This window comes from Aphelocoma coerulescens, chromosome 7, assembly GCF_041296385.1.
Source record: "Aphelocoma coerulescens isolate FSJ_1873_10779 chromosome 7, UR_Acoe_1.0, whole genome shotgun sequence".
Lineage (NCBI taxonomy): Eukaryota > Metazoa > Chordata > Aves > Passeriformes > Corvidae > Aphelocoma > Aphelocoma coerulescens.
In genome coordinates, this window is record NC_091021.1 from 8956019 (window position 1) to 8982856 (window position 26838).

General features: G+C 46.2%; 1 protein-coding gene across 19 annotated transcripts in view; it reads right to left on the minus strand.

Annotated features, from left to right (window-relative positions):
• Positions 1-26838, minus strand: part of TMEFF2 (transmembrane protein with EGF like and two follistatin like domains 2) — a 610527-nt gene that overhangs the window by 105867 nt on the left and 477822 nt on the right. For 18 of the 19 annotated variants that reach the window (XM_069022017.1, XM_069022018.1, XM_069022015.1 and 15 more), the window contains 3 exons: positions 18384-18493; positions 12478-12607; positions 9636-9662 (listed from right to left, as the gene is read on the minus strand). In XM_069022017.1, the coding sequence (XP_068878118.1) occupies positions 9636-9662; positions 12478-12607; positions 18384-18493 (267 nt within the window). Of the gene's footprint in view, positions 1-9635; positions 9663-12477; positions 12608-18383; positions 18494-19872; positions 20116-26838 lie in introns of those variants that run through there. The other variant, XM_069022011.1, reaches the window with a different exon arrangement.

Sequence of the window (26838 nt, forward strand, 5' to 3'; positions counted from 1 at the left end):
ACCTTACACATTGATCTTCCACACGCCCTCAGTTCACACTACGCCAGTGCTCTGAGCCACTTGCTGAAGAGATTATAAAAGAACCTCTTTTATCATATCCTCACCTCTGAATGCGTTACAAGTGACACCGCTTAATTTTAGCCAATCTGAACAGCTAATTAGATGTAAACAGATTGAAAAATTGTATACACGGGACAACTCATTTTTCAAAAGGCCACTGATCTAAACAAACCTGAGTCCATCAATTCACTTCAACATTTGTCTAAATGAATTACAGCACAGACCTGTCCTGCACTGGCCTTGTGATTCATGTAAGAGGCTTCCTCCTCTTTTGATGAAAATTTCAGGCACTGTTCAAAAGAATAAGCTATTTATTTATCAAGGCCCTATTATAACAAATATGAAGATGTCTCTCTGTCTGAGTCTAGTGGACAAGGTATAGTAGCCAAAGCAATTCCAGCCTGCTCCAGTACCTTCTCTCTTGCCTCCCAATCACACACACACCACATCAAACACAGGGAAGCTCTCTGTAGTAACAGATAAAAATCAAATTCTATTTAATCATCATCAATACTGGTTGGAATTTCAGAGCTCTTTGGGTGTGATCCTCCCCTGGAGAAATGAGGAGGAAAAAAATCCTGGACAGATCCTCCAGAGACATCTGGTGATCCTCCTCCCCTTTAGGACTCCCTCCAAGCACCAGCTGGAGCAGACCAGTAAATACACTGGGAATCAGGGAAGCAGTGCAGGACAGAGAGAGGCCCAAAGGGGCCCATCACAACTCAGATGAGATCAGGAGCTACTGAAGTTATCCAGTGCCTGGCAACATAGAGAAGTGTTAGGATGAAATGCACTGTAGTGTGGCCTATTTTTTAATACAGAGCAATTAGCAGAGCATTATGCATGAAGTTTTCCACTTGCTACTAAAGCCCACATTGCTTCCACTACCTGCAGATGTAAATGTACACAGTGAGATGGGAGAGGGCAGAGAAACACACTTGTGTGGATTCTGAAATGAGCAAACATACCCACATAATCAATCCCTTTCTGGACTGCTTAGCACAGCAATCCCGCTGAACAAAATAGGCTAAACTCTGCCTATTTCATGTGTAAACTAATTTATGGTACCTAGAACTAAGGGTCTGCTGAGCATGTTCTTCCATGTGACAGAGGCTCTGGACTTTCAAATTCATCCTCATTTGAGCAGAGCAATCCAGACATCCAAGGGCCAAAACCTCAAGCACTGCAGAATCCTACATAACTTTTAATCACTTACTTCATTGTGCTACTGCCTTCCTTTAAAAACACACATATAAACTTCACTCAGAGTTTGTCTAGCTTTAATTGCCAGTCCAGCATCTCATTAGACCTTTGTCTGTCAGCATAAAGAGCCCTGCTGCTCGTTTGAGTTCCCCACGCTGGTACTTACTGATGGTGACCTAAGCAACCCTTTCCTTTCCTTTCCCCTGACAAAGCCTAAGGCATCAAAGCTTTCAGGGCTGCGTTTGCTCGGCAGCCACGCCCTTGGCTGTACACAGCCTGCTTCCCCTGCTTCTCAGGGCCTTTGGAGCTGCAGCCACCTCCTCTGGTAAAGGTGGAGGTACTCTGACACCCTTACCCCTGCTCAAGAGTCTGATTCATAAACATACCAGCGGCCCTTTGCCGTGCTGCACTTGCAGAGCGCTCTCTACCAAAACTCTTTGGAGCTTTCTTTGGAATATCACTGTTCCCTGTTCACTTTCTGCTTTCTTGTCTTTGCTCTGTGGTTGAGGCTTTATGTTTGGCCACATTAAAGGACTTGCTCTTGCACCAGAGTACAAGTGGTGCAAATCAGAGCGGGTTGCAACAGTGAACCACTCATTTCTTATTTCCCCACAAATACCTTTTGAGAACCTGATCAGTGAGAAAAGTATGTGCCCACCTAGGCCACTGCTAAAACAAACAAATAAATAAAGAGCATAAGGCTGATCGCTTTGCTGTCCATCTAACAATGATAAATCCACTTGTAATTACATCCTGAAAGGCAGCTTTTACTCCGCTAATTGCATACCACGTCAATTTTGCATGATTCTTGTTCCTTAATCATAGTGTCATGTAGCAGCATGCCAAATGCTTCACCGACATCCACGTACACTATATCAACCAAACTTGTAGCTTCATAAATAACATTTCAATTAGTTGACAGAATCTATTACATCAGCCCATATTGCTCAGCATTAATTCTCATTTATTTCTTTATTGAGCAGGTCTGGGACTGCATGCCCTGTTCTACCTCAATCAATGTCAGATTGGCAGGCCTATAAATATCTAACGTTTCCCCCCTCTCTACTCTTTTTAATACCTACACATGTACATTCTCTCAGACCTTTAGAACTTTCCCATGTTCTTGGGTTTACGAAAAACCAACATTAAAATTCCTCAACTAGCTTTCTTTACATTGCTACCTGCAAGATATATGGGGCTGCAGGGGTAAAAAGAGACCTGCTTTGATATCTGCTTTTTTAATGGGCTTAAATAGGCACCATCATTATCTAACTCTCATGCAGCTAGAACAAACAGGATCAAGAAGTCCAAGGCATTAAAAAATTCACCTGAAATAACATGGAGTGCTTTTGACTCTTCTTCCCTAAGTTGTGGTATTTTCATACCTCAGTTTAGAGATCTCCCTACTGTCAAACACTTTGGGCTTCTATTCAAGAATTCTCCTGAGCAACAAGCAAAGTGTTTATTTTAAATTAGAAACTAAGCATTTTCTACAAAGCTGTTCAAAAACCTGGGCTAAAAGACTCGTGGCAACATCTTAAGAACTGGTAGTGCTCTCCCATAAAATTCTAACTCATCTGGATTTGATTATGAGCTGCTCTGGATTCCTGGGCTTGCACCACACTCATTAAACTTGTCCTCTGTGTGTGTGCATTTACATAAAGTAGGTAGCTGTCTCCAGTTTGCTAAGTCTCTAGGAATCAGTTGTGCCCTTCCTGCAGATAAGCTCCCACTGACTTCAAAAATAGCAGGCAAAATTTCTGGTTTCATTTCCCAATCTCTGAAAGGAAAGAAAACCTCTTAGACAAAAGAGAATTTAAACATCCAGTGCAGAATGTATTAAATTTGCCAGATGCAGCTGAGGTCTGAAATGCAGGAGTCACAGAAAGCAAATACATGAACCTTTAGAGAGACTTGGCAGTTCTCATCCCATTTGTTATTTTTTAAGATCTCATGAGAGCATCTAACAAAATCCCATGTCACACCAAAACCAGTTCAAAGCGAGTGCACAGTGAATCAGCTTCTCCAATCACTAAACCTCAGAATATATAATGATGAGATGCATGAGGATCTGAAGTGGTTCTGGTCAGACCCAGGCTGCCTCAGATCCCGCTTGTGCAAAACATCCACATTCAGAAGGAAAATTCAAAAGTCAATGGCATTTAAGCATGTGATAGAAATGAGGCACGTGCTTGAACACATGCTCTTGCCCCATGAAATAAGGTGTTTGTAGAAAGCTTGGAAGAGCCATTTGAAAGTTAAAACCAATTTCTTTTCTCTGTGGAAGAAATCCCGGCATAAAAAAGAAGAACGGTGGGCTAGATTTGCCTCTCACTGTCATCATGGCTAATCTCTAGTGACTCCACAGTTGTCACAAGGAAAATTAATCCAGGTTTACAGAGATGTAGCAGACAAATCTGGACCATGACATCTCTCTCTTGCTGTGTTTACAACAACAGACCAATAAATGAGTATTTGTGATCGAGCGCTCCCTTTTTAATCTGTTCGCTGGAGTATCATAGGATTTGTTTGATGATTTCACGACTTAGTTATTCATGGATTTACAGATTGCACATGATTAGACAGCACATTTTGGATTTTTTTTCTCTGTTTCTATGCAGAGAAGCAATTTTGACTCCTAAAGCAAAACCAGGGCATCCTCAGTATTTTTTGATGTAGGTGAGCATCTTCCATTCATAGAATCCCTGTGTAGCTCTGAACTACTTACACAAAGTGCCAAAAGCCTAAAGGATTGCATAATGCAGGAAAGAGGCTATGAATGAACGTCATTCATGCTTCTCGCCTACAGAAGTCTGGGGATCTTCATGGCATCTTCTATTCATTTTCTCCAGTTTTGCATGAATGGCTGAAAATGGGCCACAAATCATTCACTACCCGTCAGCTGTTCCCCGTGGCATTCCTCAGTGTCGACAGCCTGCTTGATGGGACCAGGAACACAGCAAGGACTTCTGCCCATCAATAACACAGCAAGCACAGGTACAGAATGCACCACTTTTCATTGGGTGTTTGCATTCTAGCTTCAGGAGTGGCACGCAAAACACAGGAAGAACCCAGGCAACTAAATCCAAATCCAACATCTTCCAGGGCTGGTACATTATCTATAACCCTGGAGAGCTTCTAGGAGATATGGGGATTTGCTCAAACATCTCAGCCTAGCAGGGTCAATGAGCTCAGTACTTAGCTCAAATGAGAACCTAAGAGAAATCCAAAAACTGGTATCCTGGTCATCTCCATACCTTCCTAGGATTTTCCGAAACTGCTACTGCACCCTACCCAGCACAAAATGCCCCTGGCAGGGGTCTAGAAGTCCGGCACTTGTGAATGCCCAAGTGCTTCTCTTCTAGTCAACAAAAACATATGGGAACTTCATCCTTTCCCGATTTTTAAAGGCCACAAAGAGACATGAACTGCCTTTCCCTGACCTAACTCTTATATAGGTCAGATGAGCACCAGCCCTGAACTGGAAGTCATGTAATCATGTTAGGACAGCAAAGAGCCTGAGCTAATAAACCCGGCCTTTCAAAGAGCTTATTGGTTTGGGCTCAGTGCCACGCTGAGGTTAACAAGGTAAAAACCCGTTTAACAAAGGAGACATATTTGACCATCCACAGTTAGGTCAATCATTTAAGATTTAAACATTCCCTCCAGAGGTATTTACCCAGTCAGTGCACGTTGCTTACAGTTGATTCTGGACATTCTGATGCTGCTTTAAATTATATCTCCCAAATCAAATTAGGGTAGAAGAAGCTTCCTATTTCCTTACTGCAGTTGACGGTCGCACATGAGGTCAGCAGATATTCTAAATTCAGGTGAGAGAAGCTTGAATCACCTATTAAACCCAGGAAAAGCATCTGTAGCTCAAAATATGAACACCTTTTCTTTCCAAGGTTAAACTAGAACAGCCAGAGTATTCTCCTGTATATTGGGACCATGTGTGTATGTGTGTGTTTATCAGCACTGCATTTTATACACTGCTTCATTCAAACCAATATACACTCCAGGCTTTATGGTGTATTTTGGCTCAAGTGTGATTGCTAGGACAGTGTTTACAGCAATATTCACCGTGTTCTGCATAGGCCTGCACATCAATCAACACTGGAATAAAACAGAAAGGGAAATCACTGGAAAAGCAGCAGAGCTGCTGAATTCAAGTAAGCCATGCAAAAACAGCATGGAGACAAATGCAAATGCAGCTGGGTCAAAGTAGCCATTAACCTGTTGATTAAAGGAAAAAAAAAAGTATATACATGCTGCATTACGGTTTGCCTTAAAAAAATAACATAAGCTTCAAAGTGTTAATTTTTTCCTCCCTATTTTCTCTGGGTTAGTGTTTCAAGATGACTGCTGCTCCATATAGATTTATAATATGTATGTGTTTATTCACACATCTCTAAGTCAACAGGAAAGGCAGACCAGAATACCAAATCTATCATTAAATCTACATGTTGGCACCTACAAAGAGCTGCAGGACTTCATTTTTTTCCAGCTAAGATTGAAAGAACGAACAAACAAACAAGCCATGCTCATCCTTAAAATACACACACAAAGCAAGAGAGGCGGAGAGAGGCAGAAAAGAAGATGGCTTGTAAGGTTGTTGGTTTTCAGGTTTGTCTAACAGATCAGGAATAAGTTTAAGAGCAGTATAATCTCTGAATCTTTCTGGGTATCATATGGGTTTGCTGACAAACATTGGGGTTCAAAAGCCCCAGCACTAGCTTGGCTCTGAAGCAGCATGTGCTATTCCCAATTCAGATACTGAAGCGTGATGCAGCTTCCAGCCCTTGCCCAGCTTGGATATCCAGACTGCTTCACAGTTTTTATTTCTCTCCCTCTCTGTGAAGAAGTGCCTCACAGTGTCAGGGTGTACCATGCTGGAGTCTAATCTTAGAATTAGCATCTAGATGCTACTGTAAAATAAATGGTGATGATGGTATTGATGAATTATCACTCGTTTGGTTGGTTTATTTTAATTTTGCTTTATTCTAGATCATAAAGAATTAACATAAATTCAAACTAGGATAAGATCTGTGTACCTAGGACCCCACAGAATTCCCACTGAAGTCATCAGGACTTGAACAGAAACTGAAGGAGATTCTGAATCTAATTCAAGGTAGGTGCTTATGCACTGCCATGGAGGGGGTCACAGCAACACCCAGCGTGACAGTCACCCCCAGTGAATCCATCAGACTGTGAATGAAAGCCAGTCAACAGAGCTGGGAGTGCAGACAATGCAGGGAGGGCAAAGAAGTGCTCAGTGTGAAAATGAAACCAAGGAGAGATGTTCTTAGCCCATTAAGAGCTATAATGAAATACAGCATCTTGAGTTTGTTGCTGTTAGAAGGAAGCCAGGAAACGAGCAAGAATTCATTATAAAGCTGCTCAAGACCAAAACATGAATCATTGGGTTCTAAAAAAACCCAGTTGTCTAGAGAACGGCATAGATGAAAATGAATGGAATCTCTTTAAATTACTCTCTGTATAAAGTCTTTCACATCCATCCTTTCTGGCTTTCTGATTAGTATCTTTCTGGGATGTGGGTTTTTAAATAATTCCACACCATACTCCCAGCTTCTGCAATCAAAACACTGAAATGGCTCTTGATTCTGCATTTTTCATCTTCATTTACAGGGAAAAATGTCTTCTGCAGTAAGAAACTCGAACACCTACTGTCCTACCCATCTACTGGGTATCCCCAAAAGTGTATGCTGAAGCTCAGTAATCAAATGAGATTAAGATCTCCTCATCACTTTACAAATAAGGGGACTTTTATATGTTATTGCTGCATAAAAGAGGATTAAATCACCTCTGGAAAGCCCTCAAGATCAGTAAAGTGCTGAAAAGGTGGGACCTCTCTGATGTCAGGATCCCTTATAAAAGAGCAAAAAAACCCCAATCCTTCACAGTAAATTGAGAAGACTTCCCTGCAAACCCAGATGGGAAACACAGCCTCTGGCTGTTTTGTTCATGCTCTGACCAGTGTCCTGAGAAAAGGAGGCATGTATGACCACATGGTGTGCTTATCTGCATCTGTCCCTTGCACCAACCCCTTTCCAGCTCTTCTGAGCCCTTTAGCAATTATAGCTTCATGTGAAAAGCTCCACTGAAGGAGCAGCAGTTTTGGGAGCTGAACTGGTGTCAGTCATGGGGGAAACCACCTGGAAAGTTGCCATGTTTTAAGAACCAGAAAAACACAACTTGAGTTAATTTCTTAGTGGATGTGTACCTCATCAGACCAAAGAAATCCAACCAAGAGATACAAGCCTGTTGAAAACTTGGTTCCCTTATCTCCCAGCTGGCTGGCTGGCAGGGTCCCTGTGGCAGGAGTTCTGATAAAAAAGATGCTGCACTGGTTACTCTTAACTGAGACCACTTGGAGAAGCATAAGAAAGAAAGAATTTTCAGGAAAAATCAGAAACACAAGATTGCCTAAGACCTGAGGCTTCTCATGGGAACATGCCCCACTCATGACTGCTGGAGTGGATTTTACAAGGCTTACTGTGATGACATCCAAAATTTATTACAGCTTTTACAACAAGACCATGTCTAGTAAAGAGTGATGTAGTGACAGTATTTACTTGTCTGGATTTAGCTTCTTTGGCTTCTTAGGGCACATAAATATACTTTTGTACTTCAAGAACAGCCGTAGCTGCCTACTAAATCTTGAATAATACAAGGCAGCTTTGTAGACCTTTAAACACACGTCCCAACTTGGTTCTGTCTCATTCACAAATCTGCTTCCTTACTACCTGCACAATCAGCCCCAAGGCCCTGCTCTGCTCGTCTTCTGCCGACCTTAGCTTCTAAAATGAAACTGTTTGGAAATCATGCTTTTTAACTCCTATGCTTTCTGAGAATGGAATTCATTACCTTCAGCAAGTGGCCAAGTTTGTTTTCCCACCTCCTCAGTTACCAAACAAACTGAAAACCTTATCTGTCTTCCTTGATACATGCGTGATGAATTTTGTACAACTTCATTCGAAAACCAATTTATTGACCATCGGTGTGACAACCCTATCATACATATAAATCAAATTGTAAATTTCTGATAAGCACTGAAAAAGGTATTTTTCTGGTGTAATGGTTTAAAAAGACAATTTACAAGGACATCAGAGTAAAATAGGAATAGCTGGAAAAAACTAGCAATATTTTATGTTGCAGTTTTTGGGGAGCCAGACTTGAAGCATCTTGAAGTGTCCTGAGTTCCAGAAAACAGCCTGAGTCTGATGTCAGAAAATCAGCCCCCTTGAAGTGCCTCATGCTCATGTTGTTGACCACCTCACAGGTAAAAATAATATGTTCCATACACATTGTGCTTGCTGATATCCTGGTTACCAAAATTAAAAAAGGACTAGGGGATACTTTGCCAAGTAACGTGACTGCATTTGAAAAACCTGAACCCAACCAGGAGCAGCCACAAAACTGGGTCAGGGCCCAGCCCTGCTGTCTGTGTCATGCCAAAAGCTGGCTCAGCTCCTGGTGGCTGCCCCAGCCAGAGGAGCCCAGCAGCCTCCCAGCCCAATGCTGGCCTTGCCCTTGCCCTGCTGTGGGGCTCCTTGAGCTTATCAGGGAGCTGGGGCAGAATGAGGGGAACTCTCAAGGACAACCTTCCCCAGGTACCCAGACTAGGCCTGGCCCTCCCAGAGAAGCCTGACCTATGAGCCCTAAAAGTCACACTCCCTACCCCGAGGCAGGGCACTACCCAGACCCAACACTTGTGCTTCCAAGAAGGACTGCTGTCAGGCAAGCAAATCCATTAATGACTGCAGCAAGAAATAAAAAAGATAAACCCAAAATAAACCCCAACTTAAATGCTAGTTTACCTACATTTTACAGTATTCCCCATATGCCACAAAGGGCTCAGGCTATTTCCACATTCAGTTTTGCTGTTGCTGTTCTCATAAAAACACATTCTTCTTTCCCTGTGACATTTCTTCATATCTTTGAAAGAATGCTCTCTGCTACCACAAAATATTTGGCTTGAATCCTCCAGTGAGGAGGAGCCAAGGGTTCAGCTCATGTTTTAAAAACAAAAGAAATATTACCCTAAACATAAAACAAATGAGTGCAACTGTAACAGTAGATGGAGATAGAGCTCCTAGCACAACCTATGAATAATTCCAAGTCCTATTAGAAGTAACAGAGCTTTCTGAATTTCCCTAGAAAACAGCATGTCATGATTAGGTTCCAGCTTGACTGAAATGCAAAATACCACTTTTTTCAAAGACAGAGCTGAATGAAAGACAATATGTAGTGCAACAATTAAATTGCAAAGCATATTCACTCAGAATCCGAAATTGTGGAAGACAATGTGTGTACACAAAAGCACAGAGATATTAAAAGAGGGCTCTTACCTCCGTCCCCAGATCCTGAGCCAGCATCTGAGAAAAGAACAGAAAGAAATTTACATTCATGTGCTCCAGTATGTCCTGTGAGCATGCAAAGCAAGGCTTCAGTGAAGTGTACTACAGTGTACCTCGTGTTAGATGGCATCCCTGGGTAAATTACAGAGATCTAATCTGAATGTAATTCACTCAAGCCATCTTTCTCGTGTTTCCATTTCTTTTTTTTTCTTCAAAGTCTCTGTATCAGATGAAAATAATATAAGCCACAGAATACTGCAATGTCCTTAGAAATCTCTAATTGGTTTTGCTGTATTTAGACTGATATATCTTTGTTATCAACAGTTGTGCAAAGTTATTCCACTTGGTCAATACCAAATCCTCACCAAGGAAATATTTTAAAATCCATTTGTTTGAGAAGACACCAATTGTAAATTCATATCATTATCTTTAGAAAACAGTGACATCTCATCAGATCATAACTGGCTGGAATAAACCATTAAATGACTATTATTCAAAGTCTTCATATAAATTATTAAAATGCCATTTTTCTCAAGGTTGTTGCTGAATTTCAAAACTGTTGCTGAGTGCTTTCTTTTTTCTCTGCTCGTCATTTTGTTGCCTGGAATGATGAGACTCACAAACTTAGAAGGTGCAACATCACAAAATTGCCAAGCCCAGAGCTTCAGTAAGAAACTTTGTAAGCAAGTCAAAGCATGGAAATGCACTCATGTAGGGTTACCAAAAATAACACCAAAGAGTAGTTTCTTCTGCAGGGAAGGGAGGGTGGCTGCCATCCTATCCTCCCCCTTAGTGCAACAGTCATGCATTTATCAGCATCAAGATTAATGGAAAGAGTTTGGAAAAGCTGCTTTGGGATCAAAGTACCCTATGAACTGTTAGATCTCATTTACTGACAGCAAGGTCCGGTGGATCAGAACTTGCACATGCCATCACTGCTCAAAACTAAGAAAGAAACGGAAAATCATTGCTAAATAATTTGTTGCAAGAATTGCTTCAAATGGTAGATTTATCCAGCAAGGCTGCAAAGGACAGATGCAAAAGGTGGCTGAAAAGGGGAATAGAAATAATGGTGTTTTCCCAGAGACCATGTCCTGAATTTTCCTGATCTCATCTTTTGTCCTGATGCTCCTTCCCAAATGAACTGCTGAGGAAAGAGGAAAGAAAGGTGTCTGCATTGCAGAGCCCTCATGGCTCTGGGAAGCGCTGCTTTTCCAGGTGTGACGGATCTCCCCAGCACGGAAGAAGAAATGAACACCTGCTCTCACCTGCCTGCTACAGTGAGCAACCACGTTCTCTGGCTCTCTGGAGGAAAAGGACCTCGTGTTTCGCCTCCTGCCCCACCCTTCAGTGCCCAGACCCCTGCCAGGCATGGCCACAAGGGCTGCTCACTGCCACTTCTCCCAGAAGCCCAGGTCTCTTCTGGGCATTCTTGAGCACCCTCTCTCTTTGCCCCATCCCATAGGGAAAACCTAAGGAAAATGGCTGCTCCCCTCTCAACTGAACTCCTCCTTGAGAGAAGGAAAAAGGCCAAAGACCTTGATCAAGGCTTCAGGAAAACTTTTATTTTTCCCCCCTTCTCTGTTTCTGAAATCCACAATGTGTTTCAAAAGAACGCTGCCAACACAGTCATTGCCAGCAGGCAAACAAGTTTCAGAAAAGTTGTAGCAATGTGCTGAAATTATCCCTTTAATCAAAAAGTTTGAGCCCAGAAAAGACCAGTTGCTGTGCTGAGAGAATTTACTAAGTTGAACAAATCCTACACCACAGTAGGTTTTGTCAGCCTGAACTCCATTTAATACCAATTTATGGACAAAAAAATTGCAGCATATGTTTTTTTCTTCTTGAAAATTGTCAGGTAACAGCTTCAGAGAAGAACAACATTTCCAGGGAAAGGAGTTTATTTTCTCTCAGGTGTATGAAACATGAAATTACCGAACTGAAAAAAGTTTGTCTAATGTACTTTTTATTGACTCCTCCATCCTCAGCCAAGAAAAAATTCTGCTTTAAGTTTAAAGAACTCTCTCAAGAACAAAGGCTTACTCCTGCTCTTTTCAAGTCAACTTCACTGCCCACCTCTAACAGATACTGAGCACAAAAGAAAAACATCAAGAACTCCTGCACATAAGCAACTAGGTTTTCCTGACATATTTTGCTCATTCACCTTTCTACCTGTTCCATAAAAGCTGAGATATAAACAGCTCACGAGGCTCAGAGTTAAGCAAAGCTGCCTTATATGCCAGTCAGTTTTCACAAGTCCAGAACAAAACACCTGTGGCACAGACCTGTTTGTTTTGCGTGCTTTGGACTAAATCTTCAGCTGGTGTAAATTGGCAACCATTACAACCAGTGGTCTGGTTCCTGTACCAGCTAGGAATCTGGCTCTATAAGGTTAAGGAAAAACCTAAGAAACTGGATTGCAGGCAATAATGCTCCAGTTCTCTCCAGATTATGGAGAGGTTTGTGGTAATCCAGATGCCCATTTATCAGACATCTGCTCACTTAATCTGTTACCAGTTCACTTGTCATAACAGCTCAGAAGTGTACCCTGGGCACAGGATGGTCAGGAGCACAAGATACAAATTAAAACAGAAATCTATTTCTGTGCTGAACTCTTCCAAACAGTGCCAGGGGTACAATGTATCATGGAGTGTGAGCCTATACTAAGTTACTTTAAAGGGAAGGATGGCAGCGACTTCTCATGCCCCAAACTGCAAAGAATTAACCTGTAATGAATCCAAAGCAAGAACTCAAATGGCTTTTGCCATCCACAGGCCATTTTCCTGGGGGGCATGGCAAGGTGGGCAGGCAGCCTGGAGTGAGTTATACGTACCAGTGGCACACGATCCCTCGGACACCAGCAGGATTTCACTCTGCTGCTTGCAGGCAGCCTGTTTCAAGTAGCACTCGTTCTGGTAGGTGTCACCATTGGAGCCACACACGGGCACGTAGTCATTGTTACACTGACGGGAAAGGACAGAGAGCAGCAGCGTTAGTCACACGAGCAGGGGGCATGGCACCCATTCAGGTGTCCCCACACACGCCCTGCTCCTTCCCAGCATTAAAACCCTAGGAAAACAAGTGAGAGGGAGACACTGACAATCCTCTCCTCACCTTTACAGCCACTAAGAAAGAGAGAGGGAGGGGTATTTTTAAAAAGAAGCATCAGACTTGAAGAGATTAGGGGAAAGGTAGTCTGAATGGGCAAAGTGTTTAGTAAGTACCCCAGAGAGGCCTCTCACTGCCAGCAGGAGCAGGGGGCATTCCCAGGGAAGGAATATGGGCAAGGCAAACGACTCCTCACATCTGCAATAACAGCTGCTGTGTTTCCATCGGACGGCTCCAAACAAATGGCAATGAGCAGGCTCTCTCCATCCCTCCTCCTGCACACACACGCCCTCAGTGCTACGGAGGTCTGCACACACACAGGTGTGTGTCTAGCTATTTAAGTACTGACTGGACACAGGGAAATTATTTCTGAGACACCAACGATCAAAGTCCATCCCTCTTTCTGCACAGACATTCCCATTCCTGGCAAGCTGCAGCTGGGATGCTCCACAAAGGTCCAAGCTCTCCCCACGGTGGCCAGTGGGCAGGGGTGGCAGCACTGCAGAGAGCCCAGCCAGTGCACAAGTTTCTCACACCATGCACCCCTGCTTTGGCTCAAACTCCTGCTGAGCTCTGCTTGATTTCCTCTACCACTGGAAGACAGTTTTGCCCCTTCTCGTTCATTTAAAAAAATAACCATTTCATTTTATACTGGAAATTGGGCAACCTACCGGGTGCATTTATCACAAGATAATCATGCTTGGAGGCTTAGAAATACTTGGATGTGCCCTGTACATGGCAATTATACCAGGGATATGATTATCTCGTGATTACCCTACTCCTGGTATGCCTCATTGTTTAATTAGAACAAATGGAATTATCACAATTATTATTTACAAATGCTCACCTCTGCCTAAATCCAAGTAAAAATTTAGAAGAAATCGTACATCCTATTTAGCTGTATTATGCCACAAAGTCTGAGGTGTGTTTGTTGGGCACAATGTAAAACAGAGAACTGAAATATCAGGGATATTAACGTCAAAAATGCTTTAAACTGAATGACTACAGAAGTGATTAACACAAACAATTGCATAGATTGCATTAATTGCAGGCCTCCACACAGAGCAGCTGCCAAGAAATTATTCATAGTTGGTCAGAGTGACATTTTGATTGGGCCAAAACAAATGACATTTTCCTTTTGCATTGTATTCTCTTAAATCTTCCCAAGCTGTTGCCCACCCCCAGCACCCTCTTCCCTCAGAACAAGGAAGAAAAACAGCAGCCACAACAGTAGAAATCCTCTCCTTCTGCTCCTCACAAAGGGCTCCATGCAGAGATTTTAAACTGTTGATTAAAAATGTTTCTAGGCTATTTTCACCATTATGTTCCAAATCTGAGCAATGTTTCAAGCATAAAATGCCAACTTCATCCAGAAGCTCAACAGCAATTGCTGGAGGCCGATCTGGAATACATAACCAGGACAATTAACACAATTGTGCGTATTTTTTAAAGCATGAAGTATCAAATCCTGCTTGCTTTAGGTGTAATATCTGCTTGTCACCCAAGGATTTGTGAGGAATTTGGCCTGGAGTATCTCAACAGGCTCTGTTACATGCAGAAACGAGGTCGGAGTCTTTGCCCAAGAAACACAGTGGCAACTTCTCTGCCCAAGAAACATAAAGGCAACTCCTCTGCTGGTTTTGCCCAGAGCAGGGGACAATCTTTCACACTGACTCAGCTGCAGATCTGAAAGGCCAGACAGCCCCACATAAATGGTGAATTCCTGATCCACGGAAAGGAGTGCTATGAGCTAGGCTGGAACTTCTTCCAAAGCTTGGCAATTTTAAAACACATTTGAGAGACACCAGAATCCCAGGAAGTATTAGTCCACTCTTCCCACCAGCACCTTTGAAAAACTAGTATTCAGATGGAAAAGGCAGGAGCCACAAGGAGAAAGGGAAGGTTATCTTCCAGATGGATCCTGCCTTGGCTTTGAGCTGGAAACTCTAGTGGAAGTTACCCAGAGAAGAAAACAAGACCACTGATGAGAGGGTTGTGATGTTTGTCACCAGGTGGTTCCTAACCCACTAGAGCTAGACTCTTGTACTTGCCCATGCTGAATCCTGTACTCACAGCTCGTCACTATCACAAAGTACTTGCTGCTACTACTGGAGAATATCAGGTATTGAATGTCAGTTTCCTCAGTCTAGAGACATGTTTTTGTCATTGGTTTAGAGGTCAACAGACCAGACCCTAGATGTAAGAATGATTCTTCATCCCCAAGTAAGGACTGATCAAGCCCTTAGGGAAATCCATGTCAAAACTAAACCCAGCAGCACAGTGCCACACTGCTCACTTCTCTCTTATACATGCCAGTTTTTGAAATACAGCTGTAGAGCAGGGAAATAGATGCATCCAATTCAGCCAAGTGTCAGGCAAAGGCTGCCTGCCTCAGCACCTGCAGCCTTGAGTGCCCACTGCCACAGCCAGGGACAAACCAGCTTTGGGAGCCTTTGGGCCAGTACTGAGCACTGAAAGCAGGTGGTTTGTTTCCTAAAGATAATGGTAACCCGTGTAACTCCTCCTCCTGATAACACCATTAAAAGCTTGACCTTCTCCTACTTTCATGGATCAAGCACTCCCAAAATGCCACCCACATCTTGAACCAAGTAGCCCAAAAATATATTCCAGAAATATAACAAAGCTGGAAGTCAGAAAGGTGATGTTGCAGCTCCACAAACACTGAAGCACGTGGAAGATTCAACATGCATGAAAACAGGACTCCATCCTTCCATGAAAAACAGTGACTCGTCCACAGTCTTGTTGACTCAAGAGAAAAGACACTGATGGAAATAGCTGGAATATTTTTTTGATATGCTCATGAAATGTAAGAGGGAAGAGCCCAGCTGCCAGACTGGTGGCTTTGGGCAAACAGGTACAGACCCCAGCAAGCCATGCCTCCAACCACGTGCCTGCTGGCACAGCTCTACACCTTGTGTTGGACCCACTGAGCCTGAGGGAAGGGAGGGGTGGTGGTTTCCCTCACGCTCAGCCCTCCGGCTGGAGCCAGCACTGTGCCAGCGCCTTCTCTGCCTGCCAGAACCGAAGTCTGGGCTTGTCCTGCACAGGGGATGGGTCTGCATCTCCTGATCAGAGCGGGACATGGTGTTTCTCAATGAAATACATGTCTTGCTGTGAGGTGTCACAGCGGACTGTGACAAGAGAACCAGCCAATATGAACCTCTTTCTCAGCACATGCCTGCTGGCTCTCCAGTTGGAAGTCTAACTTGGGTGTTCCGGAGCAGTCTGATCATATTCACCCCTTCAAATAAAACAAATTCATTTTAACTCCACTTGGACAGACATGAAGCATCTGGGATTCTGGTTTGAACGAACCCAGAGAAAGACTGCAGAAGCTCTGCTCCCCACTTTTGTGTTCCTCAGCCCCTCAAGGCACAGGCTGGTCAGCCCAGAACTCTTCATCAGTACAGAGGCAAAATGAGCTCTCTATCCTTGTCTACTCCCTCAAATTTCTGAAGAAAACAAAACACAGTTACAGTGATGAGGAGTCTGCTACTGATTTGCTCACTATCACCACAAAGAGTTGTCACTGAAATGGGAGCCCTGAATTCTGATGGGGGCCCCCTTACTCATGACATAAATTACCTGCCCAGCTCTGCCTCACTTAGCCAGCTTCTGACACCACACTAGAAATTAATTTTCTACTCCAGTGGCATATCTTTTTGGCTTGTCACACTGTCCACTGATGTTACAAGAGAAGCTAACATCCCCCCAAGCTCTGTCTGTATCAAAGTGCTCGCGTTTGACTACAGAAGCCCGGCACCACACCGCCCTGGGCAGCGCTGGCACAGCATCAGCCACAGGTAATTTGCCCTCCAAGGTCACAGTCAGCCCTGCGGCTCCACAGAGGGCTCACAGCAAGACAAAGAGCTCTGAGTGTTTACAGGGCCTGATCCAAAGGCCACTGAAACCAAAGATTGCTGTTGATTTCAACCTATTGCCCAGTGATCGGGCCCACAATTGCCTGACTCATTCTTTTGATCTCATTTACATATCCATATACCAACTACCTAATTTCCTTAAATCTCTTTCAACTTCCCCCTACAGAACTGCTAAACTCAGCATACTTGTAGTGTTCACCTCTCAAAGAGGGGACCACACAGCCTGGAGAGATTTACTTAGCTTCATTTACCCCAGATCGCCAGGCATCAGCATCCTGCCTTGGGAAAACAGTGCTCCCAATGCCTTCTTCCCTGCCGACAGCAATATCTGAATTAGCACCCTCCAGGCTATGAGTTCACTGCTTTGTGCCACATGGCAACATCACACAGGGACCAAAGACAAGACCCAAGGACTCTCAGTGGCTGCTCTAAGTTCCCAAGGCTCATGGCACAACATCTGCCCTGGCTTACCACCAGGCAATGGGACAAGTCACAGACGTTTCACTGCCTTACAGATTTTTCTTTGAAAGAGAAAACAGACCAGACCATAACCCTTATACCATTGCATATGCTGAGCCAAGGCAAATGCTCAGAACAGCATTCTCAGACTGAATTTTTGATTGCATGCAAACTCCAAATGGAATAAAAGACTCCCATGGTCAATATGAATTCCCTTCCAACATGGGAAACACAAGCATTTTGGAACTACTGTCTTGCTCTCATTAGAGAAAATTCCTTCTTTGTTTAAAATGAAGGAAATTATTACTTGGGTTTTTTCTCCGAAGGCACATTTGGCTCCAGAAATATAAACGATACTTGCTATGCTTCAAAGTGAATAGTCTATCAGAGCTCAATATTAACATAATCATTACAGATGTGCACAATCTTGAGCTGTGCACTATTTGGCCTGCTCTACTGTAAACACTCAAATCAGCATTCTAAGTTTCACAACTGCACAAATCCACATTAAAATGCAGAGAAACACTGGGGCGTAAACACACGTACAATCCTGTGCTGGTACATGCTTTAAACTCCTTTAATTTGTGTGGTTTCTATTCAGGTCATTATTTAAAGACCAGCTGTTTTGAGAGTTAGCTAAAACATTAAATGGAATCGTTCATAATGAAATCGTCGGACTTTGAGAATGGCTCAGGTTTGGATGTAGCTGCAAGAGAAAGAGAGAAGAAATAGAAGGAAAACCCCCTACTACTCAGTAATAGCTCTCCTAAAACTATATAAAACCTAAAGGAAGTTCATCATTTTGGAACAGAGGGATTGCTCCTTAATCTGATCAGCTGGGCAGATAAACAGGCAGAAGCATTGTCACTATGCAGCCCTTCCTGAAAATATTGCATAAGCACATTACAGATCCATTTCTTTAACTAGATCAGAACTCCGAACACAATAAGCCATGATCTGTATCAGAAATGAATTTAGAAAGGACTCTAAATCCTTGTTAAAAAGACAGAGATGAAAAATCAGAAATGTACAACCTGGAACTGCAGACCCAAAGGGACATTTAAAGCCACAGCGTCTGCATTTTCCCAGAGAAACTTATGTCTTCTTGACACCAGTTGGTTCTCCTGCCAGCTTTTATACACACTGCCAGGTTTTCCCTCTAACTTCTCTGCACATAGAGAAATAAATTGCCAAGTGATAGGTTATAAAGGGAGACCCTTGTTTTGTATTCTCATTAGTGAATTAGAGAACGAAATATCAATCTTCTTACCTTGAACTGACAGACACAAGTCACACTGTCTCCAATCCTTAAACACTCCCCATCAAATTTACAGGTATTGGTGTCGCAGAGAAAGAGATCATTTTCTCTGTCATCGTAACCTCAAATGTAAAGAGAGGAAAGAAAAAAGTCAGCTTTGGTCTAGCAAGAGGAACAATACGGAATAATGGCATTTTAATGCACATAGCACGATAACCTTGTTGATGAAGTGATAGAGTCCCAGATTTTCTTTTGTCCTTCCCTGTCCTCAGCTTTTCACTTTTCCTCTTGCTTCTCCCTCAGCGTTTCTCTCAGTTCTTATTCCCCACTACCTCACTGACTTTTTTTTCTATTTCACGGACTGGGTTTCCTCAAAAGTCACCCGGTAATTATGCTATTTCATGGCTCTGGGTTGGAAATGTCATTAGCTTATCCCTATCCGATCACAAATCTGTTGGACAAAAGTCCAAATTGGAATTTCTCCTGCCCATGACACAACAAAGCCCCCAATAATAAAGACAAACAGGCTGTGTGTTTTCTGTGATGGTCTGCCTGATCCCAATGAAGATTGATGACCTCTAAGTTAACAGGAGAAGTGCCAGGTTCCCCATGAGCCGATGAGTGAACCGAGCTCTTTGCCTTCATATTCTCCGGGAAAAACCAACAGATCTGACTGAAGATTCAGTTCACGAATACAAGCATGAATTTCAGATTTCGCTAGCTGACTTCCCACTCCAACAGCGAGTGGCAAGACACTAAACAAAACAGCTATATCCGACTCCAAACCCATTAAGATCTGAATCCATTGATTTTTTAAAAAAACATCCGAGTGCTCTTAACCACATCGCTACATGTTTAAAACGAAGAGCTCACAGCGCAAATTCCCCCCGATCCAACACGTCATGTGCGATGCACACAGTACCCCAAATAACGCTCTTCCCCTTAGAAGGCTACTACAGTCTAATTTAATTTAATTTACACACTGGAGAATGATCAGCTCCTAGTCTACATAGGAAACCGGTTACAAAGGTCAGCCCGACTTTAAGGAACAGGCAGCGGGTTCCCGGTGTCGCGGCGCCCATAGCCCGATCCGCTCTCCGTTCTGTGCGCACGGAAACAGCCGCCCGCAGGTTGCGCACACGCGGCGCCGTATCCCCGCGCCCCGCTCCCGCAGCCGAGCGCCCCGTTCCAGCGCAGAGCCGGGTCTCTCTCTCTGCCCGGGGAGCCGCCCGCACCGGCGGAGGGCGCGGCTGCCGCGCCCGGCGCCGCGGAGTGAGGGGCAAGCGGGGCCCCGGGGGCTGCGGTCGCACCGGGAGCGGCGGCGAGCCCCGACGCCCGGGACTTTTAGCCTTCGCTGTTCCCGTGCATTCAACGGGACGCGGCATCACCCTCTGAAGTTGCCTCCCCAGGGCTCGTCCGCGCAACTCCGAGCGCCCGGCGGAGCACGGCGGGGCTGCCGGGACGCTCGGCGGGGACGGGCGCGGGGTGCTCCGGTGCTTACCGGAGCAGTTCCAGCCGGTGGGCGTCTGGCAGTCACTTAAGGAGGTAGGGAAGGCCGCCAGCTTGTCGGGGCGGGCGAGGACGAGCAGCACGGCGGGCAGCAGCAGCCAGCAGCAGCAGTCGCAGAGCGTCCAGCCGCCGCCGCCGCCGCCGCACTGCCGGGGCGGGGAGGGCTCCCAGGGCACCATGACTTCTTAACTCAACTCTCCGGCGGCGGCGTGCCCCCCGGGCGGCGCGGCGGGCGGCAGGGACGGGCGGCGGGGCCGCTGGGCATCCCGGGGCCCCGGCCGGCGGCGGCAGCGGGTCAGCGAGCGGCGGCCGGGCGCTACGCTGGGGCGAGCGGCGGAGCCCGGCGGGGCGGCGCGGGGGTGCGGGCGGCGGCGGGGCGGGGAGCGGCTGCCATAGGGGCCGGGCGGCGGGGAGCGGGGGGAGGGCGCGGAGGGGCCGCCGCCGCGCAGCCGCCGCCGCCGCCGCCTGCCCCGCTCTGCCGCCCGCATCCCTCTGCGCGGGGGAAGCAGCAGGTCCCGGCCCGCCGCGTCACGTGCGCCGCCGCGCCGCCCCCATTGGCCGAGCGGGATGCGGGGCCCGGCGGGCGGGGCCGGCGGTGCCGCTGCGCCCCGCGGCAGCGCCCGGGGCAGGGCAGGGCCGGGCCGGGCCGGGCCAGCGGGGCCGCGGGCAGCGCTGCGCACCCCTGCGCACCCCTGCGCACCCCTGCGCCCGGGGGCGCCGTCCCGCCGGCTGCGGGGATGCGCCGGCCCCGTCGGGGCGCGGGCCAGGCAGCGCCGCGCCTCTCCGCGCCCCTCCGCACCCAGACATGTGCGCGTACGGCCCGGGCCGGCGCCGAGCCGCAGGTGGCAAGCGCGCCCGCGGGCAGGGACATCCGTGACACCCTCCGCGTACACACACCGCACACGCTCGGGCGCTGCTGAAGTTGCCAACCGCGCGCCCGGGTGCCGGTATTTAATCACGCGCGGATGCGACGTTAGGAAAATAAAACACGGTCACGGCTGTAGGGTCTGGAGCGGGCAGAGGGCCGGAGAGGTGACGAGGGGAAGAAACGAGCACTGCGGGGAAAAACAGGGAGAAGAGAGAGAGGAAAGATCTTGCCCAGCCTCGGCAGGCAGCGGCCAAGGTTTCCTCGGGCTGCAGCACCATCCCACCATCCCCGCCACGGAGCCGGAGGAAAATGCACCATCACGCTGGCACGGAGGGCTGCTCTGCCCCCCACACCTCAGGCACGCTGGCGGAGCGCAGCCCCGTAGCAGCATCCCGCCGCCTCCAGCCGGCGATGTGCCACGGGGCTGCGGGAGCCGCCTCCCCGCTGCGCCCTGCGCCGCGGATCCTCCTCCCCTGCTCCTATCTGGGGCTTCAATTTTAGGAGGCCGTTGCCAGGACGGTCGCTGGGGACTCCCCTCGCTCTCCGGGCGGCGGGAGCACAGGAGCAGTGTCCCCCTCACCCTCCCTCCGCGGTCGGTGTTGGGAGCCGCCGGCCCAGCCCCTGCCCCGGCCCCGCCGCAGGGCTCGGGGCGGCCCAAGTTCGCCCCCTCCTCCGCGCATCTCCGGGCCCGTCGCCGATCGGCGCCCGGGCGTAGCGAAGCCGACAGACACCCGCCAGGTAAATCGGACCCCTCGCCCCCCGACCGGCGCTTAACGCGCGGCCGTGCTGCCGGCGGGATGGGGCGGCCGGCGGCTTGGGAGACAAGGACGCGTTAGACTGGAGAATAATAAAAAAAGATCGGATCGATTTCTGCAGACGGCAGCAGGGAAGCGCTTTCTAAACACGGGCGCTGGACCCCGCGGCCGCCCGTGCCGGTGGGAGCAGCCGGCGGAGCTGCCGGGCCGGGCAGGACCGCGGGGCTCGGGGAGGATGCCAGGCGTTCGGCAGGCGGGCTGGGCTGGGCGGGCTGGTCCTGCCCCTCCTCCGGCCCCTCCTCCGCCCGTGGGGGCAGCTCGGCATCTCCGAGGGCTCCGGCAGCGCACGGCCGAGCCCCGAGAGCGGGCGCTGCAGGCGGGAATAGGGTACGGTTCCCTCTGGGCCTGGAGACCCCCGAATGTGTCCGAGGAGACCCTGCTGGAAATTTGCTGTTCCCGAAAGTATGACCTCCTTTTCGACCCCTAAGTTAAAGATTTAGAACTTGCTTCTTAAAAACACTGGCTGACATGTTCAGTGCATCCACGCTTTGATGAGTCCACACAAATCCTTGCACCAGTACTACTGCTTGTTATCCCTTCATACAGGGGCATGGTATGCAGGAGCCAAGGAATACTTCATGCTCCTTTAATTCCCGTCTAGCTTCTCTGTAAGATCTAAACCAGGTTTTCTTCTGCCTCCTGTCTCCCCTGTGCATCTCTGTCTGCTCCCTGCTCTGCCTACCTGCTGCTATCTGTACTGACCTCTTCTGCCCACCTGTACTCCAGAAGCCTTTGCTACAATTAAAGGGTATCAATTTGCACATTCCAATGTGTTCTAAAACTCTGATGAAGATTCACACAAATCTGTGCCTACAGTTTCCTATTTACTAATCAAGACCTAAGCAGAAAGAAAATACTAATTTTTACTGCCTGCTAGTGGTTGCACTGAATCTTATGTTTCATCTTCTGTGGGCTTACAGAGCATCTGCCAGCTGAGCACCTGGTGCCAGATAATTTTTTTCCTTCATTTTATCTCTTTACTTCACTTTTTTATGCCATTTGGTTATTTCATATACTACCACATTCCTTTTATTTCCCCTGTCCCCTCTTCCCTCTTCCTTTTTGTTTTAACTTTTTTTTTCTTTCTCATATTTATTACTGCTTGCTAAAACTCAGCTTTCTGCTTGAAAGATCACTGAGGTGCTTAAAAATCAAAAATGTCCTGGCTGGCCAGTTACCACAGTCACACATCCTCACCAGGGGAATGTCCTCAACCTTCCTATCTTTCTGCTCCCCCCTTGTTTCTTCTTCCCACTTCCCTGCTTCTTCTGTGTGGTCTCACTTTTCTGCATTCTCCTGGTTGCAATTAGCAAAGCCTGCAGTTTCTATTCCCTTCTTCTTCTTTTCCTCCACTCTCCTCCCTTCTTCCACCCCAACCTGCCTTCATTTCCACGTAGCTACAGGTCATAAAGGCACCACTGGCCTCATCTGTGGACCATTTTAGCCAGACCACACAGGGAATGAAACTGCTAGGTCAGTCTTTCCCAGATGAGCAGCCAGACCCTCTCTGACGTGTCCCTCCTGCCACAATAACTCACGCTCAAGATGATGCCACAAGTGTACCCAGCCTTCACAGAGTACCATTAAATCCAGCAGCAGAGCCTGGCTCTGGCCCGTGTTGTCCCCAGAGTGCCATATAACACTGCAACCACCGAGCTTCAGGCTCACGGTGCTGACTAACAACCACCCTGCTTTATTTTCAGCCACTCACACAACAGGCACTGCTTGGGAACAACGAAGAAGCCCCTCTGTTTGTATGCTGGTTCTCAGACTTTGGGATGTGGAAGTTTCACCAGAGGTCCTGTAATTGCCGCAACATGACACCTGAACTGTGAACCTGAAACTGTCTGAAGGGCAATCTCCTTACGGCACAGTAGAACAGTGTTTGCTCTGACTAGCACTGGTACTCTCCTTAAAAAGATTTTTGTTGTTGATATGAAAACTCTACTTATAAAAACATTTTTATAAGAGAAGAATACGCCTGTCTGTTCCAAAAGGGACGGCTAGGCCCACAAGCCCCTTTTCTCAATTACGCTCTCTAGCAATTTTTTTTGAATTGTGGAGACTGAGATGCAATCATTTTTTCATGTAGTTCTTTGCTCCAAAGCATTCTACCCTCTTAATGCGACACCGCACACACAATCTCTCAGTAACACATTATTCCCAGCTATACTTCAACACTTAGGATAGTTGACATCTACAGTCTTGTACTCCCTGATGTGCCCATCCCATCTCACCACTGCACAAAATCCACTACTTGTAAACCATGCAGGCAGCGCTAGGCTGGTGTGAGGTACAAATTGTGACCAGCATCTCCTCACTGAAACACTGAGGGCATGCTACTGAGCCACCAGTGGGGATCCTTGCGGCTACCTGTTTGACTCTAATGCCAGGTGAGCAGCAAAAATAATCAACCTTCTTGGAAGAGCCCTTCTAGAAAGTGATGAGGGCAGGCTACATCTTGAGTGTTAGACCCATCTCTTGTAGAGCTTTACTGAGGCCTGCACAGTTTTTAGGTGCTTATGCTGCAAGAAACAGGCCGATGAGAGGCTTCAAGGGCAGCTGATACCGGTGCAGATTTATCCAATACACGTGGCCATGCCATGTGTACCCATGCTCGGAGATCAGCTCCCAGCTGTCAAGCAGCTGTTTGAGATATTTCAGGCCCTCAAAGATCTCAAAGCGAGGGCAGGGTGTGTCCTGGCTCTGCACTGCACTCCTTGAGCTGGGACTGGGCAGCAGCAGCTGGCAGAGAAGGCCTGGGGCCAGACTGCACCTGATCCCAGTCCCACGTAGCCATGTCTGTGAGTAATGCCTTCTGTTGCTGTGCTTGGCCAGGAGACGCTGTACTGGCGAGGAATTACGCAACCTCAGTTATTCACACTTGTGTTATATCTTGGCTGTGCTGCTCTTGAGAGGCTGCAGATTCCAAAAAGTTTCCCACAACTTGGGAGAAGCCAAATGGTACAAGATGAGTGTACCAAAACCTCCTCAACAACACAAGCTCTGGGTACACAACACCCGTTCTCTTTCTTCTCTGTCTATCCAAGGACTATGAAGCTAAGTTCATGGATCCTTATCTTTAAAACACTTTATGGCCTGTTTCTGATGTCTCTGAAGGCCCTAGGAAGGCAACCTTGGCCAAGAATATCAGTGAAAAAAAGTTTTTACAGTTCAGTTAATATTTAGAAACAATGTTCTCATTGAATCCGCACTAAAAGTATGGGCTAATGCTCCACAGCTGCTAAGAACAAATCCCACCAAATGTATGAGGGACATTTGAGTTAGCCTCTTCCCTGATGATGCCACATCACAGCCTGTTTATGAAACACACATTGACAGAATTGAAGAAACCCCAACCAAACCCCACTCTGCACAATTCTTTAGAGACAGAGAGCTACGCATATGTGAGCTACTGCAAGCTACCGCCACTAGTTATAGTTCCTAAGAAAAAAAAAAGTGAAAAAATCGATTTAACCTACAAGAGACTTGCCCAAATATGGTCCCAGCCAATCCTAAAGAGAATGGAGTGTGGGGATCACCTATTTTCAATGGTAATGCCTCTTGACAAAAGCATGGATCTGATTCAAAAGATCCCACCAGAAAAGGTTTGGAAGCCCACTTGCCAGTCAAAAGACCCAACGCAGAAGGAAAGGATGTTACCTATTCCAGCAAAGACCAGTGAAGGACACACAACCTGTATGCACTTGCTCTGTATGAAGCTGGAATTTCTCCCCTCACTGTGGAGGAACAATGCTTATTCCAGGTCTGTATATTTTCAGGCCTGCTTTGACCAAAAGTTGGCATACTTAGCCTAGACACGTGTTTCTGTCAGAAGTTTGTGAATCTCAAGCAGATTTTATGATCATCTATTTTTCATGTGTGCAGGAAAAGCACACATGGCTTCACTCGAATGCACAGGCAGTAGGGAGCTCTTTGCCTACATGCAGTTTTACAGATTTTATACAGCTTTCAGCTACATCACATATCTCAATGCAAAGTATGCCACTCTTGGATATCACATGGATTTTTAATGCTCTGAGGGATCCTTTGGGTCTATAAACAACAAGTAGATTACATACATCTATATCATGACAGACTTTTTCTCCCCCTTGCTTGTGAGAGAAATATGGCTTGTTGTTCCCTGGAACTAGTATGGAATCCAAGTGCAGTTCATGTACACTTGTGAGAAAAGCGTGCCACATTTTTCATTGTAATTAACTGCTTCAGAGCAAGACTTCTCATGTATAAAGATGAAGAAAGGTCTCAGCTTTGCCTGAAAGACAATTTGCCTTTCAGCAATGTCTCACACTTTGAGTTTTGACTGAAACATTCCCCTACTTTGGTGACCTGTTGTGCCAAAAAAGCTGTCTTGTGTTACTCTTTGCTTTCAACTGAATTTGCTGGCACATGCCAAGGGACAGAACAAAGTATTGCAATTTATACTGGAACACTATTTGGTGCTGCTCCACACATGAAATTGATGTCAGGAAAAAGTGCACAATGGGCATGGAAAACGCAAATAAATACTGTGATCCTTTTATCTTCAGTTTTAAATAGATGGATTGAAATGCATGGATCCTAAAGGTTTATGAATCTGTTTGTAGTCCATTCTGGAGTTTTAACGTTTCATGCAGCTTGTAGGAGGGAGTGTATTATTTATAAAAAGTCATGGTTATTCAGCAGTGTTTATTTCTGAAGAGCAACAAAACATCTTCAAGGGAGAAGAAGAAATTCATAACTCTGGTTTACTACCAGGGTTAGCCAACTTAACAGTCTTTTTTCATGATTAATTTACAAAGAACTTTACTCTTATGAGCACGTTTGGAGCACTGGACATTTTGCTACCAGCAGTAGAAATCACCTCCATCTCTCAGGACAGACAGCACTGCAATGGATTCAATGGCTTGACAGCCTTTCAAAGAGCAGATAAAGAAAGAGGTGGATGGTGAGAACTTTACTGTTGTAGAGAGACCTGAGCTTTATTTTTGCAGCTCTTTTCCCAGCACAGTATTGAATGGAAATTCAGAACCAGGGCCTGCAAGGAGAAAACCCACAGCAGCTATTCACCGATATAATTTCTGTGTGACATGAGTTTCTTGGCCATGTGAACAATTTCTTCTGTCTGATGAAACGTAACATCCAATTTCTTGTTTTCATTTTCTATCTTTGGGCTCCTTTAGCCAGAGTTGTTTTTAAGACAACGGGCCTGAAAGGATTATAATGTAAAAGTAAGTGCAGCCTTAGCACATCTTTGGTCTTTCTAGCTACTTTA